The 26,394-nt window shown below is 32.1% G+C and overlaps 1 protein-coding gene across 6 annotated transcripts in view; it reads right to left on the reverse strand.

Annotated features, from left to right (window-relative positions):
• Positions 1 to 26,394, reverse strand: part of LOC145690290 (protein turtle-like) — a 614,494-nt gene that overhangs the window by 53,020 nt on the left and 535,080 nt on the right. For 5 of the 6 annotated variants that reach the window (XM_081765062.1, XM_081765061.1, XM_081765059.1 and 2 more), the window contains exons 8-13: positions 23,251 to 23,441; positions 20,089 to 20,307; positions 18,494 to 18,765; positions 15,113 to 15,285; positions 8,478 to 8,558; positions 1,187 to 1,372 (exon numbers count right to left, since the gene is read on the reverse strand). In XM_081765062.1, coding sequence (XP_081621188.1) covers positions 1,187 to 1,372; positions 8,478 to 8,558; positions 15,113 to 15,285; positions 18,494 to 18,765; positions 20,089 to 20,307; positions 23,251 to 23,441 — 1,122 coding nt within the window. Of the gene's footprint in view, positions 1 to 1,186; positions 1,373 to 8,477; positions 8,559 to 10,387; positions 10,448 to 15,112; positions 15,286 to 18,493; positions 18,766 to 20,088; positions 20,308 to 23,250; positions 23,442 to 26,394 lie in introns of all 6 variants that reach the window. The other variant, XM_081765060.1, reaches the window with a different exon arrangement.

Below are 26,394 nucleotides of genomic sequence, written 5' to 3' on the forward strand. Positions count from 1 at the left end.
ATCACGTGACACAATCTGGTCCTTATGGCAAACTGGATAGGCCTTTTGCTATGGTGATTGAAAAATAAGGTAGCTTAATGGAGACAGATAAGTAATCATAAAAATTAAATCACACTCGTGAGATATATGAAACTCAGCAATAAATTCCTGAAACAGTGAAATGTGAAGTAGGATTACATGTTGCATTATTATTATTATTATTATTATTATTATTATTATTATTATTATTATTATTATTATTATTATTATTATTATTATTATTATTATTATTATTATTATGAGCAAATATATAGTTAATTGAATAACATTGCATAAAGCCAAACAGATTAAAGATCTGGGTATAGTGTTAGACAGAAATGTGAAACTTACCTATTACATTAATGATATAGTCCAAGGGATGAGAAGAATAATATCCTTTATTTTCAGACAATAGTCTGAGTTTAAAAATGCGAGTTAATATGTAAATTTACACAAGATGCTTGCAAGATCAAGACTAGAGTTTGTTGTAGTTATTTGGAATAGTATAGGTATAACACTGGCAAAGGAAATTGAGTCAATACAAAAATGTTTTATTAGGCTGCTATGCCATAAAATGAGTAGAGATTACTACTCACGTAGTTATGAATATCGGAATCAATTTTGGAGATTACAGTCATTAAGTGACAGAAGAAAACTTATTGAAAGAGATTTTATTCAGAAAATACTAGACAATAGATATCATAGCGAATATTTATTGCATAATATAGCTATAAGGGTACCAATGTAAAATATGAGAAATGGATCAACATTAGTTCCTTTGAATCTAAAGTCTGTAATTTTAAAAAGAATGACCAATTCTTTTAATTTAGTTTAATTTATTTTTATCAGTACAGAAGCATGAATTTTAGAGTTTGACAAATATTATTTGTAGTATTTTTGACGATGTATCTATTTTGAGACTAAGAATATTTGCTATTAAGTTAACAAGAAATTATAAATCCGATACTTTTTTTTTTTTTTTTTTTTTTACTATCATGTTTTATTGTTTCAGTAGGTAGGTTACATTTTATGCAATATGTGTTTATTTTTGTCTGTATTTTTGCCATTAGGTTGTTCATGGCACAAAAATAAATATTATTATTATTATTATTAAAATTATTATTATTTGTATAATATTATAATCCGTTACAAAGGAGAAAATACTTACCCAAATATTGTGTGTCTTCCGGCCGGAGTTGGCCTTTATTTAGTGTTTTCCACTGGGCGTCAGTCCTGTATTTAATGACGTAATATCGGACTAGATGAACATTTTCTAAAGGAGGCAACCATGACATTAAGAATCCATTATCTAACTCTGTCACAGTGAGATTTCGCGGAGGTCCCGGCTTCGGGCCTGAAATGAAGAAGTAATATATTTAACTTGACAAATTATATACCGGTATATATATAAAAGCAGAGATTGTGAATTACAAGAAGTTAAGATATACCGATTAAGAAGATAAAAAGGAAAGAAAGAGCTGTATCTAGTAATAAACAAAATATACTTCATATTAAAACATTGTAGACTAGGGGTAGGGAACCTTAATACTTTGGAATCATAAAGTACTGCCTTCTGAGTATGCTATGAAAAATACTAAATTGTATGCGAAATATGACAATACGAGAAATATGATTCTTTAAGCTACATATATCAAATAATATAGTCATATACATTTTCATGCAGATTATTAATGTACCTACGAACTGTAAAATAACTAGGTCTATTCGAAACTATCCTATGAGGTCTTCTTGGAAAATGGGCCTTGTCGATGCGGCTTTCAAAATAAAAAAGGTTCTCCACCCCCGCTCTAGGCATAAAATCCTACTCACATATGTTACGTGATTTTATTTTTTTTAAATCAATTCAATTCATTACAGTTTCATGTAAGAGATTTTAGACTTAAACTAATTCTCGTGTATTAGCACTGAATTTATCAAATTACAAATAATACAGAGTAATCTACAATATTTCTATTTTATCGTAGCTAGTAATGATATGTTCTCTCTCTCGATATCTATCCATCTGTCTCTATCTAATTATCTGCATCTCTTTCTAGTACACATTAATCAACAACAAATATTAATATTTTTTAAAATTATCTGTTAAATTTTAAAATCATTTTAACGAGCTTAAATCCTAATATTTTAAATAAGGAGATATTCGTTTTAATTTACTAAAAATGAAGCACTGTCAATATTATCCAACAATAACATCGTAAATAATTATAATTGAGAAAATCATTTTATGTATTGGCTTAGCAGGTAGTATGTGTTTAATATTTATTTGAACACGTAAATTTAAGTCTATATATGTTTAAGTGTACATAGATCATTGTGTATAAAAGTGGGGGGATTTGACATTCATATTATAAAATCCAACTTTTTATATACTTTCCAGTCCTTTTAAGTACGTACATAACGGATAATTCTGCTTGAGAAAGGATAATTTTACTTTTCTCATCCTTTCAAAACAATATTTAGCTTATATACTCGTATATAGTATTACACAACTTTACGAAGTTCATTGGAATGTTCTATAAAGCAAAATGCGTAGCGAAACAAAATTAATTTATTTTAACCACATCGAACAAAAATTCCCCTTTAACCACCCCCTTTAGCACTAATGTTCAACCATTTCTAATCTTTTTAGATGAAGTTTTACTGACATTACGTGGCTAAATGACACAACGTTGCTGACACACGACTATTGAAGTCAAGTGGGTATGTCCACTGTTATAAGGAAACAGCTCGTCTTAGTGGGTTGAGGTAGAGATGTGACAACATGACAAAAAAGAGATGTTGTGTTTGGCAAGCATATGGATACAAAATAAATTAAATTACCTAATATGTTTTTGTATCCAAGCAGATTGTCCAACGCGTCTACAAGAAATAACCTAGATCCATTTCTGTGCAAGATTGTGTCGAAGTCGTAGTTGCGAAAAGATTCTAGTAGTCGCTCCGACATGTCTGAGCTTTTTTTCATACCCTACAAAAATTGCTTCGGCCCATGAATGCAGATCTATCTCAACTAGTTGCCGGAAAATTAAGTAGCAGTGTTACGTATACATTCCGTGAAGATGTTCGGTTTGTATGGCACGACAATTCGCATTCTAGCTAATACACTATTCGCGTACCCATATATTTGTAATTACGTCTCTTACCAAAGCATGAGATAAACTTTTCTTTTAATATAACGTGGAGAAAATGCGTGAATAGTATGTCTATTTTCTTCCACAATACCCAATATACATACATATGCCTAAAGTTTTTAAAATTAATTTAACTTTCAATACGTCAAATAATAGTTATTTATGTCTTATTAAAGTTAAATTCTCTGGTTAATTCCTAACATTTTAAATACATTATATTTCTCTTTTAGAAAACGGATTTAAAAGTAAAATGAGCTCCAAAGTGTAATTCAAAACAAACTCCCGCTTGTGACTGAAAAGAAATGAATATACTTGTTATTTAAAAAAAAAAAAAATGATTCACACAAGTATATTGAAAGACATAGCATTTACCCCGTGTTGTTTTCTGTACAGCTTTAGAAATGTTGTTCGATGTGAAAAGTTAAGCTTTGTGAAAATTAAAGTTAACCTTATGATGAAGTATAACATTCACAAACTAACTATTGATGGTAATTCAAATAAAACAATTTAACACTTTCTAATATTTATTTTTTGGTTCACGAGTAACTGGACTCTTAATTTATAAGAGCAACAATTACTTCAAATGGTTTTCATAATTATTTTCTTCTGTACAAGTATTCGAAATCTAAAAATAATAATAAAAACTGTATTTTATTATTATAATAATAATCATTTTTCGATTGTGCGTAATATCAAAATACAACAATATGTCGTATTGATTAACATTATTGTTGTTGTTAAGGTAGGTAATTTATCTCAATGTATTTATTTTCGTACGACATAAGAGAAGCTGAAAAGGGGTCACAATTCGGCATGAAATAACTTTCACTTTACAAAAAGTTCATATAAGAATATTTTATACCCTTCAAACTTACTAAATAACTATCTGGCCTATGAAACCCGAGGTTCAATGGCACGTTCACAAAAGCTCTCCAATGACTTCTATCTTTAGCCAACTGAATTTAGTTTCTACTTTGTATTCCTAATTTTGCGAGATCCATCTTAATATTGTCTTCCCATCTGCGCCTAGGTCTTCCTAATGGTTGTTTTCCGATTGAACTTCCAGTTAAGACTTTGAAAGCGTTCCTACTTTCCTCCACTTTGGTTATATGACCTACCCACCTGAGCTTCCCAGGTTTGATGATCATCATTCCCGTTCCTGTTGGGTCCGAATATTCGTTTCAGGATCATGTTCTCAAATATTTTTAGTCTACGCTCTTCACCCAAGTAAGAGACCATGTTTCGCAACCATAGAGAACAATAGCCATGATTATCGTTTTATATATATATATTTAAGTTTGAAATTCCTCGACAGAATTCGCGACAACAAGAGATTTTGAATTGAATATAAACACGAATTCCCTGCTTTTAGTCGAAATTTAATTTCTTCATGAATATGGTTTTCGTCTGTTAATATTGATCCTAGATATTTTAAAGTATCCACTTTATCAAAAGTATTATTTAATAGTTTAACGCAATCGTAATTTGGAGCATTACGGTCCTGACGCACTTCAATGTATTTAGTTTTCTCTGCATTTACTTCTAAACCAATGTCCCTGCAAGCGTTTAATAAGACCTCTGCATTTCTTTCTATTGTTCTCCTATCATTTTATACCCTTGACACCACATATATATCTTATTGTTTATTTTTTTTTTATTTTTATTTTTATTTTTATCTTTCTTTCTTTAATTTATTCTTATATATGTTAAGGTCAAAGTGACGGAGAAACACACTCAGCAACTCCCACAGTCTGTGTTGACAATCACAGTCCGCTGCAAGATACATAACATGGACACACGGCATCAGGTTACACCAGTAAAACCACTAATAAGGAACAATAACGCTTTAAGACGACCAAAGATGTCGCGAACATGGGACATGGACAACGGATGACTAGAAACGTGTAATATGCTCGGATGAGTTATCATTCACTTTATTTCAAAGCACATACCGTGTTCATATATAGCTGACATCTAAAGAAGCGTGTGATCCCTCAATATCTCCACTCAACCTGAAACATGCCGGCGGCTCTGTGATGCTGTGGACCACAATATCTTGGTTTTCAGTGTTTCCTGTAATGACGTTTACCAGTTGCGTCACTGCCCGTGATTATGTCGCCATTTTAGAGAGCATATGCATCCTATGGTCCGAATATTTTTTTCCGACAATGACGCCATGTTAAAGGCTGATAGCTGTTGCGGTGTGGTTTGAGACACATGGGAATGAAGCTGAATTGTTCCTCAGGGCCGGCCAATCCCGAGACTTGAACAAAATTGAGCATCTGTAGTCTATTTTGGAGACACGAATCCGGTGCAGATTTCCGCCTCCATCTTCTCTCAAGGAATTGAGTGATGAACTGCATGCAGAATGATGTAATATTCCACTTGCTATCATTATATTTCAGAAATGACGGATCTGCTTTAGGGCTTCATCAGCATCTAATCATTATGTAAAGCGGCGACGATTATCATACAATGTCCATTTTCCGTCACACTTTGTGAAAAAGTTAACATTTTGAAAGCAGAAAGAATCTCATTTTCAGGCCACACGTCATGTGCTATTCAGTAAACTCATAAGGAATACACTCAGCTACTTGACATTTCCAAGTTCTTGCAAATGCCGGGAAACTTTGGAATCAAGTAAATCTAATGTCACTACCGTGCCCCTTATAGTTTGGTAATGGTCAGATTTCCTTTAGTGCTTGCAGTTCGTCACTGTCAATGACTGCTAATGTGTGTCCACGCGGTTTACTTTCAAGAGATATATCAATGCATCGGATTCCTTTAAGCCAGCGTTTCCCAACCTTTTTCAACTTGCGGTACACTACGGGGTAACTTGAATTCTCGCGGCACACTCATAGATATTATTGTTGTTATTATTTGCAAATATAAAATACCATGGTAATTTGTTTTCTGTGATAACTGATCTCCTTCTCACAGAGATGAAAGCTTGATCACTGTTTTTTCCCTATGCTAATTCATTATGCTTATTTTTTATTCTAATTTTAAAATAGAAAACAATTGCAATGAAATATAGGACTCAGATTGTTAAAAATACGCTTTCTTTTTCGAAAACTGTATCCAACCTTTCACTAAGAACGAAGATCACTAAATAACGAACGAACAAACAAATGTCTTGTACTTTTAACTTTGCTGTTTTAACCAAAACCGGTGCATATTATTGCAATCACACAGCTTGCGATGCGTCAAAGTCAAAACACAGCTGTTGAACAAAGTGTTGTACTGTCATTCACGTGTGAATGATTGTTCTACGAACGTTCACTTGACGCGTACCATACAAGTGCTTCCATTTCAGCATGACTCTCAATTGAAACGTAACATAGCAGCTAATCGTGGAAATGCGTACAGCCGAAATACTGTCTGCTACACAGTAATAGATGTAGAATAACATATTACAACTACAGTAATTTTTTACATGGTAGAAATTCATAGTAATGTGAAATACAAAAATATACATTTTTTCCCTATGTCTTGCAATTTGGTTGCTATAGAATTAATAAATTGGTTTCGATTTCCTCGCGGCACACCGGTTGGGAAACGCTGTTTTAAACCATCATTATATGGTTTGTTCATTAACTGTCAGGTCTAAATGTTATGTTGATGTCCCTGGCCATCCCTGCTGTATTTCTTTCAAATTTATTTAATTTTCATTTCATTCTTGTCCATATTGTCCGTATTTCATTCTTGTCCATAATGTCTGTATTTCATTTTTGTCCATATTGTCTGCATTTCATTCTTGTCCATATTGTCATAGGGATATTTGCACTCAACTGGTTTGTTGCTTACGTGTAGTGATAATATACCCACCCATCCTTTTCCGATATACTTACATCACCTGCGAAGGTGTTTGAGAATATCCTACTTACGTCTTTATGAAATCTAACACTTCATGTGAAAATAACTAATATGTAATGTTGAACAACGTATGGTAACTGACAATTTCTTTGAAACACCTAATGTAATTAAAATTAGCGGTCTTCCTAATTTAAGATTAATTGTTTGTTGAGATAACATTGGACACATTAATTCTTTGAAGGAAGTTAAAGTGTTTTAAAAATTATTTTATCATTCGCATTATGTTTACTGAAACTTATATCATTGAAAGATCTAAAATATAACTGTTGAAAATACCTGCTTTTTCAGTGAAAACGATTATTTACAAAGTTCAAAATAAATTGTTTTTAATTTGATATAAGGGATACTTTAAAAAAGTATCATATTACAGTAAGATGAATGTATCATATCTAAATTTTGTTTAGAGATTTGTTGAAGTTCTTGGTTATATACTAGTAAACAAACATAGCTTAAATCATATACAATAGATCCTGTAAAATAAACTTTGAAATACGTGGGTCGTTCAATACATAAAATTTCCTAAGCTGTAAACATTTTGTTTTCTACGATACATTTGTAAACTATACATGCACGTGTATTGGGTTCTTCCTCACCTCTACACATAATTCCCATTGAGATTCAGGCATTTATCTCACCGTTGGGCCAATCTGTCCAAACCTTTGCAGAAAATCAGGGCTCTAATATTTAACACTCTCGCCACATTCAGCTTCCCGACACGAGAACAGATCGCTTATGTTGAATCTGAACTCTTCTTCAGAAAAATGCAATTCGACATAAGTAACCTGGTTTCTTCTTTTAGATCATAACGCCCATTTCCACTCAGAATGCAAACAAGACACAAAATGGACGAATTAAGGTGGGAACGGCTACTCTACTCTCCATACTGCTTCAATTTAGCGCTGAGTTACTTTCATCTTTTTCCGGTGTTAAAGTCTGCATTGCAAGGTGAACATTTCGAAACAGATGAAGAATTAAAAAGGGTTTGGTCGAATTGGTGCAGTGGCGAAACAAATGCCTGAAACTCAATGGCGATTACGTGAAGAGGAGAGGAAGGACCCACCTACATTTGTATGTATAGTTTATAAATGTATCTTTAAAAATAAATATTTTACAGCTTTAGGAAATTTATATATTGAACGACCCACATATGATGCTCAATTACTCGTGAACATTACTTTAGGAAAATAAACAGGAAATGTAATCATACATCTACAAAAAACTACAACTAGAAAGAAAAAAGGGAAAGAAACCACGAATTAAATATTTGAACTAAACTATTTCAAACTAAAACCCCTGTTTCCTTTGTGCAATAAAAAGGACACCAAATCTACGTGCTGACAGTGCTGAAGGTTTTTTTTTTTTCTAAAACAGCTACGCTTATTTAAATAAAATATTTACAAAAGCGTTTAATCAATTGCAATATATAATATGTACCTCGAGGTCGAAGAATTGTAGGGAAAATAGTTGATCCTGTTGAATCGGTTGGAAACACAACTAAATTATAATTATCTACGTCTGTAATGAAAATAAAATTATAAAATAAAAAGATACTGCATAAAATTGCTGATCAATGAACACATGCTGGATCCTCATGTTTATGCCGCTTCTTAATTTTGAGCAAAGTGAAACTCGCCGATTATTTTAATTTAATATTCTTGTTGAGCAGAGGTTGTATTTGTAGTAGTTCTGTGTTGCAAAGAGATAAATATATTGAAATTTTAGTGCAAAATTTGTTTACACCATGATAGCAAAATCCATGGTTATTTTAATCTTGTAAAAAGATTCAGGCACGGAGATTTGTGCGTTGAAGTAAGTAGTTGTTGTTGGAAATAGAATTGGGAAAGAAGTTCTTACAAATATAAGAATGCCCGATTTGTAGTTAAGATGATATAGTCTGTGCAAATAAGATACAGAATTACGATCGATGTATAAGTTGATGTTCACGATATGAGTTATTATGAAAATATTGTGAGTAGTAAATGTGTAATAGCTGTGGAATGATAAAGATGAATTGTGATATTTAAAAAGTGCACAGGGCACAGATTTATAATAAAGAACTATTAAAGAAAGCAAGTATTTATTGCATACTTAATAAAATTGAATATAGTTGCTAAGAGGATTAGACACATACAAATTGTTCCATTCTTAGGCTCAGTTTTAACACTTTGAGCAGTGATAAAACATTTTTATTTTTTTAAGCATTAACAGTTGCTGTAATTACATAATTTAATTCTGAGAACTAATAGAAAATGTTGGATCCTAATGACTTCCAAAAAAATGTACGAAACTAGATATTTTAGGGGAAAATTACGCTGTAAGAGAGATGAATAGTGTCAGACTAAAATAATGTATAATGTATACTATCTATATTGGATCTTCAATATATGATACGTATTCAATTAAATTTTATATTTATATAAGAAAGACCAATGAAATAGAATAATATTTATATGTAATATATATTTTAAAATGTTATTAAGCGATAACACTACGAAAACGGAAAAATACACGTAATATAGAAAAAGTAATGAACTACACACAAGTATGATCATCTCCCCCCCCCCTTTTTTCCCGGTGTGACACTCTTAGGAATTTCTTAGAAGCCACTCCACTCAGGTGGTTCAGGTCGCCATGCACCTCTAATAAGTAATATGTCAATTATATAAGTGAATATTTATAAATAATATTGAAAACAGGAAAGAAAAGACATTGGAATGAAAAATGAAAACGAAAAAGAAATGCTTAAATATATTTTTTTTTAATTTAAAGAAAACATGGTACAAGAAACTGTGTACAACTCTGCTTAAACAGTCCAAAGTGTTTGAAATATATAAGTAAATACCTACTTTTACTAGGTTTTATAGATTAAATTGATGTAATAAGACGAATAAGACTAAAACTGCACATAAAAATTGTATATGTTTTCTGAGAGACACTAGAGAAAATGAAAGTTATGTCCCGACAAAGAGAAGAGAAAATTTAACATAAAAAAGGTCTGCAGAACATATTTGCAAATAAAATTAGAAAGATGTACATTTCAAACATTCGGCATTACACAGAAGCAAACCTCTGCACAACAAGATAACAGCCTTACAAAAACTAAATTAAAATTACAGCATGAACACGAGTTCATTTTTCTTTATATATATATAATATTATAGTTCAAAACATAATCTGGAGAACTTAAACAAAATCATACGAATGAGTGATAAGTTCTAATCTAACATCAATATGTGGAACAACAAAATCTAAGCAAAAATCAAAATCATTTTAACCATACAAAACAAAATGGAACCAAAGAAAGGCAACAAAATATTCCGCTGTTGCTGAAGTTGATTCCTTACCGCCTTCGGTTGGTGCAGGTTCACGTGGCGTTTCTACACGTCTTATTTCAGTAGGTGAAGCTAATGAAGGCAGAAAGGATTCAAAAGTTACTTTTCGTACACAGACAAGCATTTATTTATTGATTAATTTTATCACAAAATCATATATATAATATCATACTGAACGACCTACCTTTCCCTTAAAAAAAAAAAAAAAAAACATATGTTCAAAGATCATATTATCTTATATATTATTACTATTTACAATTTTAGACATTTCATTATATATATATTTTTTTTTATCAAACGGTTTCAGCTACAAAAATGTATGTGCTCTCATGTAAGGGAAGAGTAGATTGTTCAGTTTCCTTGTTTCGTCCAACAAAATCCCAGCTTTATAATTCTTCAGATGGAACCTAGTAAATATGATTAATATATTGTGAATGCAAATTACTGTATTAACCAAATCTATAGTTGTTTAATTACATTTTCTTAACATCAACGTTGAAATAATGGGTAATTAAATTCAAGCATACAAGATGAGACACTTAAAGACACGCCTAAGGTAAGAATTACTTTGAAAACATATACATTTCTCTCGCAATGAGAAACTTTCAAACTGACATATATATATATATATATATATATATATATATATATATATATATATATATATATATATAAACAACTGACAATAAAACTAAACATTTAATAACTTGCCGAAATCTAAAGCGATAGAATTGCAAATCAAAGAGTTAATTTTAGTGCCGAATAGATAATTTTCTCTACCAGTTGTACGAAATGTTTGAAACGATATATTATTTATTGTATATGATATTCATTAAACTAAATTTAAATTTGAAATCTTACTCTATTAGCCTCATTTCGTCTAGTTAAAAACAATTATATAAATATAATATTAATTACAATACAAAAACGATAGGCTTCATAAAATTACACTAAAAACGCTAATTAACGAGCTTTACAATAACTCAAGCCATCATAATATTGCAATTTTTAATTGACATTTCATTTCTTAAATGCATTTTATTAAAATCATTCAGAATAAAATAATTTGATTTTCTTCCGAAACAACTATGCATTAATTCGGCTACTCTGTTTATGCTATACTCATTAGAATGGTTTGAATTATCGTAATTTTGTATTCACTTCTTCAAATAAGTTGTATATATCTAAATAAAAATTTTGTAATTCAATATTATTTATGTAAAGAGCTATTAACTTTTTTTTTTAAAAAAAAAAAGAAAAGCTAAAGCCTATCTAACTAATTTCTATAATTCAGTGGTAGAAATTCAGAGACCTCCCGAATCAGAGGAGTCCCTGGTTCCATCCCAGATCAGGTGAATTTGTGGTGAAAAAATATTGTATCCATGAGTTTTCTGTTTTCCCGTTTCCTCCCAAATTCTCATTCCACCAATTTTTTCATTTTCATTTACCATACGTCTCGTTTACTCTACAGAGCACAAAACTGAAAGATTTTAAATTTTAAAATACATAATATCCTAAAGTACCAATATGGAGGAAGATTTGAACAACTGAACACAGGAAAAATATTTTTTGAAAGTTGGTTTTAGGAAAGAAAGAAAGACACAGTTTGTTAGTTGTAAATAAATGATAATTACGGAAAACATGCTATTAATTGAAAGCCTGTTATTGTCAACGAATTCCTACACTATTGTAGAATAATGATACATTGGTTATACTTTATTCTATACAGTCGTCGGTGGATTGTTGCAAGGAATTATATCATTAAAAGTTTTTTCTTTCTTTCTTTGTGATCTCAGATTCATTTTAATATTAATTTTCTACACTATATAAAATAGAATGTATTGGCAAATTATTAACTTCAAATTTTTGTTCTAACAAACAATCAATTTACAATAGAGAAATATAGATCTAGTCAATCTTATTGCAAAATTACAAATATATTGCGAAATATTATAAATAGAATTTTATTTATTTATTATTTGATAATACAGAGTAAGTGTAGATCTTGTCCCCGATTTCAATAATTGATTATCTCAGTTTAATCAAACTCAATTAAATGTGATTTAATACCAAAAAAGAAGAACCTGAACAAGTTTTCTTTATTTTTTTCTTTCTTACATACTATAAATTTTCGAAGTGTGATAGATGCGTAACAAGATACATATCAAACTTATATTAAAATTCTTGCTAAACTCTGTCTAGCGTGTTGGAATTCTTTTATGTGGGGGATGCACGTGCGCTCTTCAACCAATCGTAACAACCCTTGATCAAACTCCATAAAAAAAAAAAAAAAAGTTAAACGAAGTTGTATCTGGGGCCAATATAACTAATATTGATTCAGTTATATTGAGCTGAATTTGAATATACCTCTTACTCAGTAATTGCCGTGTTTCCACCTCCGGTTACTTTCGGTCTGCAGGTCACCACTATTGATTATTGTCGAGCATCGAAGTTTACATTGCAGGAGATTGCGTTGCAGTTGGACTATGGGTGTTGTATCCCACTCCTCTTTACAGGCAGAAGACGCTGCAAACTCGACGATAAGATAGGCGCCTCTTGAGAATGCGAAAGCACAATAGTCCATTGACATCGCATCTGAACTCTTGGCAGGGATGTCAGAGCAGGGAATTACCGCAATTCCAGTTCCCTGTTCCATACACCGATAGAATCCAGCGATGTATTCGCCGTGTAACTAGATGCCTTGTCTTGGTACAGTTCAACCTTGTTCACGTCTTTTTCGTACAATACTGGGATTTTCTGCTGGTACATTTCAGTCAAGACACGAATCTGATAGTACGCAGCATTGATTTTGATGTCGTGTTTCACCTTTCAAGACGTAGTTTGCCCCTGTACGAGAAACCGGGAAACTTTCTGTGTATATAATGACACGATCTTTACCATAGTCTGTGAAGTAAATCCACGCCTCATCAAGAGTAACAACAAACTTGCACAAGATAACAATTATACTGCCTCCTGTAGTTCCCTTTCCTCTCACCCACATGACACGATTTTAGGCATGCACAGTCCTCTTGTGAACGACTTTGGGGCGTAAACCCTTGTGAATGGGTCGGTTGACTGTCGCTTTTGATGTACGGAATTTATTGGCCATCGTACGCTGTGTGGGAGGATATTCAGAGGTCGACACGCAATAACAGCGGAGTACTCTTCACGGGAGGCCGCTTCCTAGCTGCTCTAGTCAGTGTGGTGGAGCTATGACTCTGTGTCACATATTTCCATATAATACGATTCACAGTGACACGACCTACGAAAATTACACACTTTACACATTTCTGCGATGTGTGACCCCATGAACTTAGCGTCGGAAAGGCCAGAATGGTCCTCCCCAGAATCTGTTCAGTTTCGCCAGCATCAAACTACGCTTTACCACACTGCTCTAGTGCGTGACTAATGAGATACTGTTGCTTGCCTTTGGCAATTTCTTGGCGATAGACTGAGCATGCGCGGTATAGTTGCAGATTGAATTCGGTTGAATATCATTGAATCAACCTCTGTATTTTCGATCTCCCACAGCTGCACAGATAATCTACCATTGAGGTACCTTCGAACGTAGTGGTGATAGTTTTGTGACTGCCCAATCTACTGTAAGGAAAAGTCAGTACTGTCTTCCCTAAACTGCAGATATACTCATTGAGTTACGTTCAGATGTATATAGTACATCCACAATGACTTCATAGTAAAAGAAAAGTCAATACATATTTCGATGAATCGATGAAAAATGGCATACAGAACATTATTTTGGGGGAAACACGTTCGAGTTGCAAACTTACATAGAATTTTCAGTGCTCCAAATCCTCAAGTTATATATATTCACTCTTCTGGAAATATGGAATGTTACTTTATCATTAGGTAGCAACTCTTCAGTACCGTTTTATATATATATATATATATATATATATATATATATATATATATATATATATATATATATATATATATATATATATATATATATATATATATATATATATAATGGAGTATAGCAAATTCGCCTAGAAAGACGCTTGCCAGTTTACATATGATGTTTGTAGAGCTTGTGATACCTGTAATCAGTATGGTTTCACTACCAGATGTTCCCACCGAACTCGTCATACAGTTTTTACGTCAATTATCTGGTTTTCGACCTACTTGGTAGACGAACTTCTCAGGGCTCCTTGCGAAGTTTACACAAATAGATTCCACTATTTCTTTTCCTACTAATATAAGGCCCGTCAATTTTCACTTGCTAACTCAACCAGTCTCTTGAAACTGAAAATATTATTTTCAATTTAACTTGCCGGACAATGAGTGAATCAAAGTTTGTCAGAAAATTCCATTGAATAACTATGATACATATAATTTTCGAATGAAAATTAAGAACGTATTCTATATAATGATTATGCTGTTCCTTAGTCGTCATTTTTTGTACTTCGACTAAGCAACCCTCCCTGATAGAAGCCAATGTAATAGGGAAATAACTGTGGACGATTGTCATCCGAAGCAAATTTACATTAAGAAATATTCATTACATTTTACATAACAGTTAATTGAAACCGGGAACTTAATTTAGACTTACTCTGCACAATTTCATAAATACAACTTAAAAAATAACAGATATATTATTCACTTACTTTTTCGTACTTAAGACTTATTAAACAAAAATTTAAGTTACATTTGCTAAAAATAATATTTTTCTTACATTAAAGGACATTAATTGAAATCTATCTTTCAGTTCCTTACCTTTGGTTGCAACTTGAATAATTTTGCTAAACATTCCATCCCCCAATGCATTTTTTCCAACCACCTGAAACTCGTAGGTTGTACCAGGAGACAATCGATTGATGGTGACCTGGGTGCTTCCTGACGGAGTTACAGGAATGGTTGACCAATCTGTCATTCCAGCTTCTCGATACCTACGGAAATAATAGTAATATTGATACAGAATTAAACAAAAACATGGAATTTCATGACATTTCAGAAGGAATTTTGAAGCAATTGACAGAAATTCAGTCGAATTTATCTCAACACAAAACATTCTTGCAGAAATTAATAACGTGATAATATAACTGCGTGTCAATGTAATTTCACAAATCTGCTTGCAGGTCAGATATAATGCAGTCAACTTGTGAGATATTACAATACTAAACTAGAGCAACCAAACGTATAACTACAACGTATATTTTAACAGTGTTAAATATACAAACTTCATAACGTATTTTTAAATAGCAATTAGCGATTATTTGAAAAAAAAATGCTCTTTTACATATATTAAATGTCCATGTCAAAAACGTTTTATATTGATATTGGTGTCTACAACTTAAGCATAAAGACTGTTCGAGAAGACACTGGGCACGAAGAATGTAAAGAAATTGCTCCAAAACACTAAATGGGGCCACCATACCAACATACCAAACGTATATCACACGGAACAAGCCATATATGCAAGAAACCATGGTAGTAGATGTCACACTACACAAACGAAAAAAATAAAAATGGACCAAAACACAAACACCACAAAAACAATGTGAGAAGCACTGGTGGGACAGGAAACAGGTTAAGACGGACCCAGTTCAGTTACACATGCTTGGCGCCGACGCTCTATGCTTAAAGCTGTTGAAAAACTCTTGAGACAGCTGATTTCACTACTCACAAAGAGCACTGCAGAACACCTGGTGTGTTTTGGGAGGTGGCTGGTGAGGTCTAACACGTCTCCCTAATGCGTCAGAAGGATGTTTAATTGAATTTAGATAGGGAGATCGCACTACCCACTCGAAGTGTTGGATGTCTTCCGTCACCTAGACAGTCGTCCACCAAGTTAGCTTGATAAGGACAGGTATTGTCATCCATAAGCAGAAATTATGGCCCGATTGTGCCCCTAAAAAGCTGCACATGAGCATACAGAGCCTCGTCTCTGTACCTCTGCAGTGACGTATCCAATATAAAAATGCACAGATCCGTACGACCATTCACCATAATGCCTGCTCAAACCAGTACGCCATTACTATTATACCACCATATCACTTTCCACAATGTACATGAGATGAAAGTGTGTTTCCTGTTCCCGGCAGATCAATGTGCGATGGAAATCGCTCTGGAAACTGCATTGGATTCATCTGTGAACAGTATGGGGCTCCATTCATTGCGGGTCCACTAGTATTGTTCTGGACACCATTGTAAACGAACCCTTGAGTGCACTGAAGTCAGTGAAACACATGTTATTCGTCGTCAGGCATACAGACCATTGCTACTCACTCTCCAGTACACAGTTTGGCACACCACTATCAACTACTGAGATGACTGCAAGCTCCGCTGACAGTTGTCTTGCAGGCACCGTCTGGTTGTGACGCGTGGTTACTGTCAGATATCGGTCCTGTTATCGAGTTGTCACGCGTGGATGACCTCCAACTGTCCTACGGCTGATGTATTCTGTGTCGATAAACTGTTTCCACAACGTAGACACGACACATTGTGGCATATTGATGACTCGTGCTAATTTGCCTGTGTGTCCTCTTGTTCCAAGCACTCGATGATGCGATCCTTGAGAAAAGCATCCAAATGACATCTTTATGCTATATTTCTACTGTCTATCACTGAACTCAACTCGGCAGTACCATCTGCTCACTAAAACAGATCTACATAGAATGCGCACATTTCGACTCCAGCATTGGTGTCCGATTTTTTTCCCGTAGAGGGCAAGGCTGACGCTTGCCACGACTGCTTGAATGCGCGTAGGATATGACCGAAAAATGATCTGATTATCTTATTGATTTATAGGATTAAATTACCTTCTATTATCCGGAAAGAGATGTGCGACAAGGAATAGTATAAATTTTCTAATTTCAAATCTTTCAAATATCAACCAATATAAGATCAAGTGAATTGATTATTCTATTAAAATATTAGTATTAAAACTTCAGAGCACTGCGTCAGGTTAGACTGCGCCAATTTCATGGCAGCACAACAGAAAAAGACTTAATAGAAAACTATGGGATTTCAGATTTAGCATAAGTCACTGGTAGTTTTGGAGAGGGAACGTATAATCTGCAACTGTACCACAAATTACTCTTAAATATTATTCACAACTGAATATCTCCACATTCATAAGAGTACGTTCCTAAGTTCTGAGTTAGACTTAAGCATCTGTACAAAACTAAACATCAACACACTGTTTACTCAAGAGATATTTATTATTCTTTACTTCCACATTCCATAGATGATGATTATCTGATTCTAATCGTGCTCCAATTTATTCTCATATAATCATATTAACAAAAGAGAGAAAGAGATTCCACTACATGAGAGAATATACGAGATTCCGTGAGTCCTAAACCATCTTGATCTGATTGCATTCCTTCATAATTTGTTTACACAGAATCTATCCTAGCAACCAATATCCTAAATAGAAGCACGTGTCAGAATTCCGTAACGTTGTGTGTCCATAGCCTTGTAGCTTCATTCCCAAGAATTAGATTCTACAGTATTTAGCTATCTTCCGTATATTAAATTTGGGATTTATATTTTAGCATCAATCACGATGTCCATAAATTCTAATATAATAGAAGAAACCTAACGTATTGTCCCTAACAAAGAATAAAGATCACTGAAATGGTAGAGTGGAAGAGCGGATACAAAGATTATTAACAATATTATTGTCATTAATTCGACTGAATTTCGAGGGAAAATAAACAAGCAGAAAAACCTTGAACATTTATCCACCTTTGTAAAACTGTACAATCTTATGTGTTGAAATAATTACAGCAAACTTAAACATTTATTCTCCGTCTTTTTAAGTTCTTCTTTGCAAAATACATGTCACAACATTCCACCCTAGTAGAAGTAGATAACTTCTGACAAAAAGGTAAGTATTTGAGCTTTCCTTTCTACTGTATTTTCAAGCTTCTTAATTATGAATGAAAGAATTCAAAGGAAGATAGAAATAAACATTAATAGTATCAAGTAAATATGTATAGGCAGGCATTTTAAAAATAAAAATAAAACCACAATTCTTAAGCTTGAAACAATCTTTAAAATTTCGTTATGACAATGTATTTCGTAGACACAAAAAATGAAAATCAATATTATAGTTTGATGTAATAAATAAATAAATAAATTTAACGTTACCATATAGCGTAATCCTGTTTGTAATCAGCTCCACCTGGATAGCCGGGTAACCATGTTAAAGTAACAGCAAACATGCTCGAATTGGCAGAGATGTTATACGGTGCGTGTGGTTGCGTTCCTTCTACGACCAACTGCGTTGCAGTAACGATGGTTGCCACCTCGTTCGTTGCAACGCACTGGTAGTAGCCAAAATCCGTTCGTCTCAAACTCTCAATGGTCAGGTTGCCTCCGTTCATTTTTATCCTGTTTCGCTGGAGTGGCGAACCATCTCTCTAAAAAGTGATAACATACAATTAGGGCTGATTCATGTTGCATCTTAATTTAACAAAAGAAAGCCATCATGTGTACTTTATCATTAAATAGTTATTGAAATATCCTTAACAAAATAATTTTAAACATAATCGTCATTAATTTTGTTAAAATATTGAATAAAGTACAGATTAACGTGCTTTACATATGTAATGCCTAGAAAAAGTATTGCTTTATCAACTTCATCAAAAATCGTCCAACTATGTGTTATTTTCAAAATGCAAGTTCCGGAAAAGTTCAGGATGGAACAAACCCCAATCAAACTACATATAATCTTATCAAACTTAAAATTCTACAAAATACTAAAATTAATCCGAATTCTTTCTCTCCCAAATTTCATTTTTCTGTTAGTTTCAGAAACAACCTGAACGTGACTGCCAATCACAAGAAGCTCAATTTAATTAGGCATGATTTTAACTTTTCCGTGCTAAGCATAATGCTTTCTATTAGAAGAATTTTTCATATACAATTTCTATTAGAATTTTTTATAAAGAATTTCTGTACTTGTAATTGTTTGACAGACTACTTAAATCAACCCAAAATGTTTAGTTATGAATTCTAGGAAGTATACAACGGAAGTAAAATTACATCCTAGGTTAAAAAAAGTCTTTTTCTTCATATATTTAAGGTTAATGAATTTCTTACGAAACATAACGGCAGACCAACATGCTAAATGCTACTAAAGACATCTCTAAGATTATTTCACAGAAAACTAATCAGCCCAATTTAATAATTTTCTCTTGCTGGTCATCATCTAAAGGGATTTAGAAAATTTCAGAGGTTGGTAAGTAGACAAATACTCAACTTACAATAAAATCCTTACATCGTAATATCTGACATACCATACAATATAAGTTTAGTATTATAGTTCTGTATGAAACTTTTGACGTAAAAAGTTCCAACCTCGGAACTCTGTACTGTATCGTCACATAACTACGCTAAGTTTGAAGTTTTTACAATTTTTGCTTTGCTAGTGAAAATAATAGATTGTTTGCTTCTGAAGCAAAATGAAAAAATGGAAAAAAATATCTATTAATAATACTGTCAATTATTCTTTTCTTTAGAAGTTTAGAAGCTTTAATACGCAATTTTAAGTCAGAAGAAACTATAAAGAATACGCTGATTAAATTAAGTATACCAAAATTAAGAGGATAGAATTACTCGAAGAGTCTCATGAGATGTTTTCCTTCCCCATATGCCTTTTAAAAATACCTGGATTTGATTATTTTGAACTCGGTTGTACAAATTTTAACTATAAAGTATAAAAAAACTTTGACTGGATGTACCCTTTGCCATTGAATAGTTGGTTTCTGTGTTCCCTCTGCTTCCTGGGCATCACAAGGCATTTCCACTGTATCGCCAATCTTCCGTTGGTACATGTTGTCCGGCTCTATTGTGAACACAGGAGGTTTCCTCACTAGCACCTCCATTGGTCCTGAGGAACCCTGTGTACCCTGTGCATTATACGGTGTACATGTGTACCTCCCTTGATGATTTTGGTTTACCTAATAAAAGAAATTTTAATTATAAAACAAATATATATATATATATATTTTTAACATGCCGTTAAGAAAGTTTACAATTCCTTTTCTATTTATGATTTGTTCACTTTGTAACTTGCAAATAGCTTACCAAATGCAATAAAATATAAATGTATTATGTTCACTCATCTTTCTGCAAGCAAAATTCAAATTATCAAGTTTTTTCAACACACTTGAGTGTCTTCATTGGTTGAATGTGAAGGCGAAGAGGAAACTTATTTGTTAAGGAACTTCTAGGAAGGGTAAATAAATACTTCACTTGATAAATTTTCAGAATAATTTCTTTGTTGGAAAACCAATATTTCCTTTTAAAACTTCCTGTTTGTGATGTGCCACCATGGCAAATTCTCGTTGTCCAACAGAGAAATTTTCTAAAAATTTGTCAGATGAAATACTGAATTGAATTAGTTCATGTAAAAAGGGCCTCAGTCACCCATATTTCGAAATTGAGTTAACAATGGATTTTTGTTCCTATAGGGTACACCTATGTTTCTATGCATAATGGGCTTCAGTTTCATTGGTCTATCATGTCATATTTCATAAACAGATGTCAATTTTGATTATTTTACGCAGAAGCAGCTTGTTTTGTATTTGTAAAAGTTTTCTTAAAACTAAGTTTCTTTGATTTTGTAAAAGTTTTCTTAAAACTAAGTTTCTTTGATTGAAGTCCTTTTTTCATTATCTGATTCAATTACCTTTCCTGAAAGTCTCTCAAAAAGGGAAACTGATAACTTTTCATCTCTACAACCGACTGATGAAGGTATCTGTACGAGTGAAATGCATTTGATAATTTGAATTTTAGCTTCACAGAGATAATTAAACATAATTAATTTTAAAAAGTTTCCTGCGCATCAGTTGTACTACAATAAAACCTGATTGAGGTTGTTACAACCGATTCAGAAATGATGATAGGTGGCCGAAAGAAGAAATTACTAGAAAAACACAGAAGAAAGGAAGATTTTATTAAAGTATGAATCATCTGGTACAGTATAGGAATATACCTAGAAAAGTTAAAATGATACTGTGTATTCATATTTCATACCTATAATAACCTATGCCGGAAATATGTATGATGATAAATAGAAATTTGAGCAGAATCTATACAACGAAGATGAGGTTCTTAAGAAACACTTTTGGAAAGAGAGAAGAAATCGAATAAGAAGTTAAGTAATCAGGAATATACGGTATTTTAACAAATAAATAAATACATAAATAAAAATAAAATAAAATAAAATAAAATAAATAAAAGTTTCAGAGGAAGAGTGGAAAATCTATGCTGCACTGGTTTGGACATTAACAAAGAACGCAAGAGAGTTAATTATCCACAATATTTTTAAAAAATCTCATAAAATCTCGGAAAAGGGGAAAAACAATACAGGACAGAGTGGAGTACGAATGAGCAATAAATGATGTTTTGTGTACAGGCAGACCTAGAAAGATGCTGGAACCAGAAACTAATGATGGTGAATTTCAAGAAAATGTCTAATTCATACAAATGACCAATTTATATAACAGTGATAACAGCTGCCTCTACCTAATTTCCATACTATACCTACATGGTTTTACACATACTCGAGGAAATGAACATTAGTGTATACCATGATAATAATAAGGCAAGGTATGAATTCTATTTCGAATTACATGGAATTTGAAGAGTTTCTATTGAAAATGTTCAACCAATCGCTTCCTTCTTTATGTTAAAGAAAACATTCTAAATCTCTTTTCTTTCTTTGTATTCCAAAGACGAAAAGTACACATATATAAACTTAACAAAAATATTTACGAATAAAGTTAGATATTACGTTACTGAAACACTCAAACTTATTGCAAAAAGAAACTTACTGTATTCCCTACTACACCGTGAGTAATATTTAAATGAATTGTTTCGCTATTTTCTTTCCTTCTTCCTCAGACGATATTGCAGCCATACTAATTTCCATAGTAATATGATTGATTTCTGCCGTACAATCATCCATAGGATTTACAGTTTTTCAGCGACAATTTAATGGTTGATACCATGTTATGAGTTGAGGTATTGTACGAAGAAGTATAGTGAGTGGTAGTTGAAACGTAAAGGTATAATGAATGATGAAAATGATAGTGATAGACGTTTAGTAGGCTACTTACTAGGCCTATACAGAATTTATATTATTAAAGTATATGTTCATAGGAATATGGCATTAGTTATTTAGGAGTAGGGATTTGGAATGACAACTCATGGAGATATTGTAGTTCTGACTGCATTCTTTTGGAGGAAGGTACGATTGGCATTCATTGATTTAGATTGCACCACTTACCAAGAAGGACAGCATCTTCTATTGCTCTCTCTCTTTTTTCTTTCTTTTTCTTTTTTCTTTCTTTTTTCTTTTTTCTTTTTACTTTCTTCGAAGCGTATATGGCAACTTCAAGCACACTTAATTAATAACATTGTTTTTCGATAAGTGTGTAATTTTTTTTTCAAATAATTTTCAGTGTTTATAACAGATTTTTTAAGCAATATTTCCCGTTAAGGTTTCTTAAGAACCAGTACCGTATTTTACTAACTACTGTTCAGCTTACAGTAAACTATCTTAAAATGATCTTCTGTTAGAAGAAGAAGACATGATTATTAACCTATATGAATTTATTCATACCTACTTACGTTTCTTGACATTTTTCTGATGAAGGAAACCACACACTATTAAAATATCTCAAGGATAAATTTGGAAGGCAGCATTTATGAATACTACATATATTTATTTTTATTAATGCTTTATGACTACAAAGTTTACACTTTGAAAGCCATTGAAATAAAGTTTACTGCGATTTAATCTTACTCACTGTCAATTCAATCTAATTAGGAATAATTACGATTATCAATGTGTTTTCCTTCGTTATATGAAGTTCAAACCTTAAAATTGTACTCACTCTTGTAAAAAGAAGAGAACCGTTATTCATAATAACAATGTCTTCGGTTTGATAAGGCTCCAGCAGCCGTTTGTCCTTTGTCCACGTCACATACTGGAGCGGAGGATTTGCTTTTATGTAACATTGCACTACGCCGGCCAGACGAAAGGGCAGATATTGAACGGTGGGGGTGAATGTCACCTTCGCTGGATCTGAAAATAGAGTAATATTATTTACTACAAATCTAAATTAAGAAAATACTTTTTTGAAAAGATAACACTCCAAAGTACAGCAAATGAATATAAGTTTAAACCATTCTGGTTTAGTAAAATAAACAAAGAATAGTCAAAGGAAAAAGAAGTACGATGTGTTGTTAGAAAGAAAACCATAATGACATCTTTTAATTAGTAGGAAAGAATTATGTAATAATAATAATAATAATAATAATAATAATAATAATAATAATAATAATAATAATAATAATAATAATAATAATAATAAATCAGTTTACCTCTTTTACGTAACAAATAAATTGTTAGATCTATACATTCGATATACAAGTTCACTATTGTTTGGGAATATTGACTAAAATACTATGTTAGTTTAAAACTTGTAACTGTTGTTTCTAAAATCAAACTAAAAACATCTTAACTTATATTCTCTGACGATAGTAATCGTGTCACAGAATGTATAAGAGAAACAATTTACCTCTTCAGAAAAAAAGTAAGCTCGATATGATGTTCATATTGTGGTGAAACCAACTTTAAATCAATAATTTATAATGAATAAATAGTAAATCTCAAAGAGTATTCACATACGATTTATTTAGATTTGTTTTGGTTTATTTAATACGGAAGAATAATTGAATGTTATTTATGTTGTGTATGCTTATTGTATAACAGTTTATCAATTCACAAATGCAGAAATTATATATGCATCACTTTATACACAATATTTAATACCTCCTACTATATAATGATGATAAACATAATTCTCTCGCTTTAATTGACAATCTCCGCTAACATCAAGATTCGGATTTGGACATGGAGAGTTGCAAATTTCCATGTTTACGACCAAAAAGAATATTTTAGTCTTCCGCCATATAAAAACTGAAGATCTCGAAATCTTAAGGTGAGTTTCAGGTGAGTTTTAAGGAGAATGACCAGTTGGAAGCCGTATTAGACAAGCTGAATCTGACACTAAGTCTTACTAACAGTAGTTAGGCCAGTAGGCTTAAAATTCGTCCAAATCCATGGAGGAACCATGGCCAGGCTCCAATAGAAGAAAGGCACCAGTTTATCAATTGAAAGGTTAGTGAGAGAAAGAGATTTATGTGCTATTACATTCATTTAGCAGGTACACCATTACACGCAACATTTTACTTAAAAACACTAAATTCAAGTATCGTACAGGAACTCCATTAATGTTTCATTCATCTAGTAGATTAAATAAGAAGCTATGCTACCAGCCAATAGTTGGTAGAAAATGCAGTTTTGAAGAATGTGACCTCTTGCTAAAGTATAAACTACCTAATCCCCAAATAGCAACCTTTCAGCTTTTTCAACAATATGTATGTCTTGTGTGGGACAATGTACATTATATAATAATCATTTTAATGAAATTAGAAACTTAAAATTTGAAATTTTAAAACTTACAAAAGAATATAATGAATTTAGAACTTTGTATAGAAAAAATCTTGTTTCTGACCATAACACTAATACAAATGATGAAAATAAAAACAAAGGAGTTTGTGAATCAGTATACAGAATCATGTTAAGAATTTTTTCTGGTTTCCACACCAATGCAAGAGGTTTAAATTTAGATGGTGAAAACAAGAATGTAGAAATGAATGGGTAGAGATTATATATATATATATATATATATATATATATATAAAATACGAGGGGAATCCAAAATAAGCAAATGAATAAGGAAAGTAATAAAAATATAAATTATCGTAATGAAAATAAAAATAAAATCAGAAAATTTAAATTTTGGTGAAGTACTAAGTAAGCAGATCTTGTATCAAATACTAAAAAACAATGCATTATTTGTCACAAAATTTAGTTCAACTGTGTGTGTGTGTCGATGGTATTGAAGATTTAGTTAGTGAATTTGTCAAAGATACAAAATGCACAAAATTGAGAACGAAATATCATTCATACTCTTTCTTTCATATTGAGATTAATAGTTTCGACTTTGAGACCAAAAGGAAATTTTGATTGGCTTATTTTATGGTGAATTAAGAAAGACAAACGTGGTATCAATGAAGATGGTAGTGTAAATTCCAACTCAGAAACAATTACTGAAAAAGTGGGGTATTTTATATCAGAATGTGAGAGGCTTAAGAACTAATGATCGACAATTCTTCGTTTTATGTGTCAGATTTTAAGTATGATATTGTGGCTGTAATTGAAACTGGGTTGAGTGAAATCATTTAAGAGGAGTCTATTTTCCTGAATTATGTGTTATAGAGACAATAGACTATATTTACTTGGAATCGTTGATAGAGCAGGTGATGTTGTATGAGCTATCAAAAGAGAAATTAAAGCTTTTAGAAGGAAATACGTGGATTTTTTTTTTTTTTTTTTTTTTTTTTTGTGGGAGTATAGTTTTGGAATTTTCAGTTGAAAAGGGGAGAAATCTACTCTTATTTTGTATATATTTTCAACCTAACTTATACCCTGATGCGTCCAATAATGTTTCTGAGACTATTGCCAATAATGTGGATTGTATGGACGTTATGACGTGATATTCCTTGGTGATTATAATGTATCCAAAGTAGAATGGATCGATAGAAAATTTCTGTATGTTATTCATTACTATTCGAAAGCTAAAGCTAAAATATTACTTTTTGGGGGGGCAATTATGGTTTAGATGTTACAGTATTTCTCATGGAATAGTAGATGGCACAGTATTTGGTTTATTTCTTATTTTTTCTAATTTTCATATATCAGCATCCAAAGATTCTGAGCCAATTGCTCCACCGAGTATGTGACATTATCCAATTGAAATTGTTATTTTTAAAGTAAGCACATACTTAATAGTATTAACTCACTTTGTTGTGCTTATCACAAAGGTGCATTGTATCAAGAATTGACAGATGCAGATTGAACTAATATCTTGTAGACAGGTAATTTAAGCTCAGCCATTGGAGTTGTTGAA

This window comes from Thermobia domestica, chromosome 7 (genome assembly GCF_964235325.1).
Source record: "Thermobia domestica chromosome 7, izTheDome1.hap1.1, whole genome shotgun sequence".
Classification (NCBI taxonomy): domain Eukaryota; kingdom Metazoa; phylum Arthropoda; class Insecta; order Zygentoma; family Lepismatidae; genus Thermobia; species Thermobia domestica.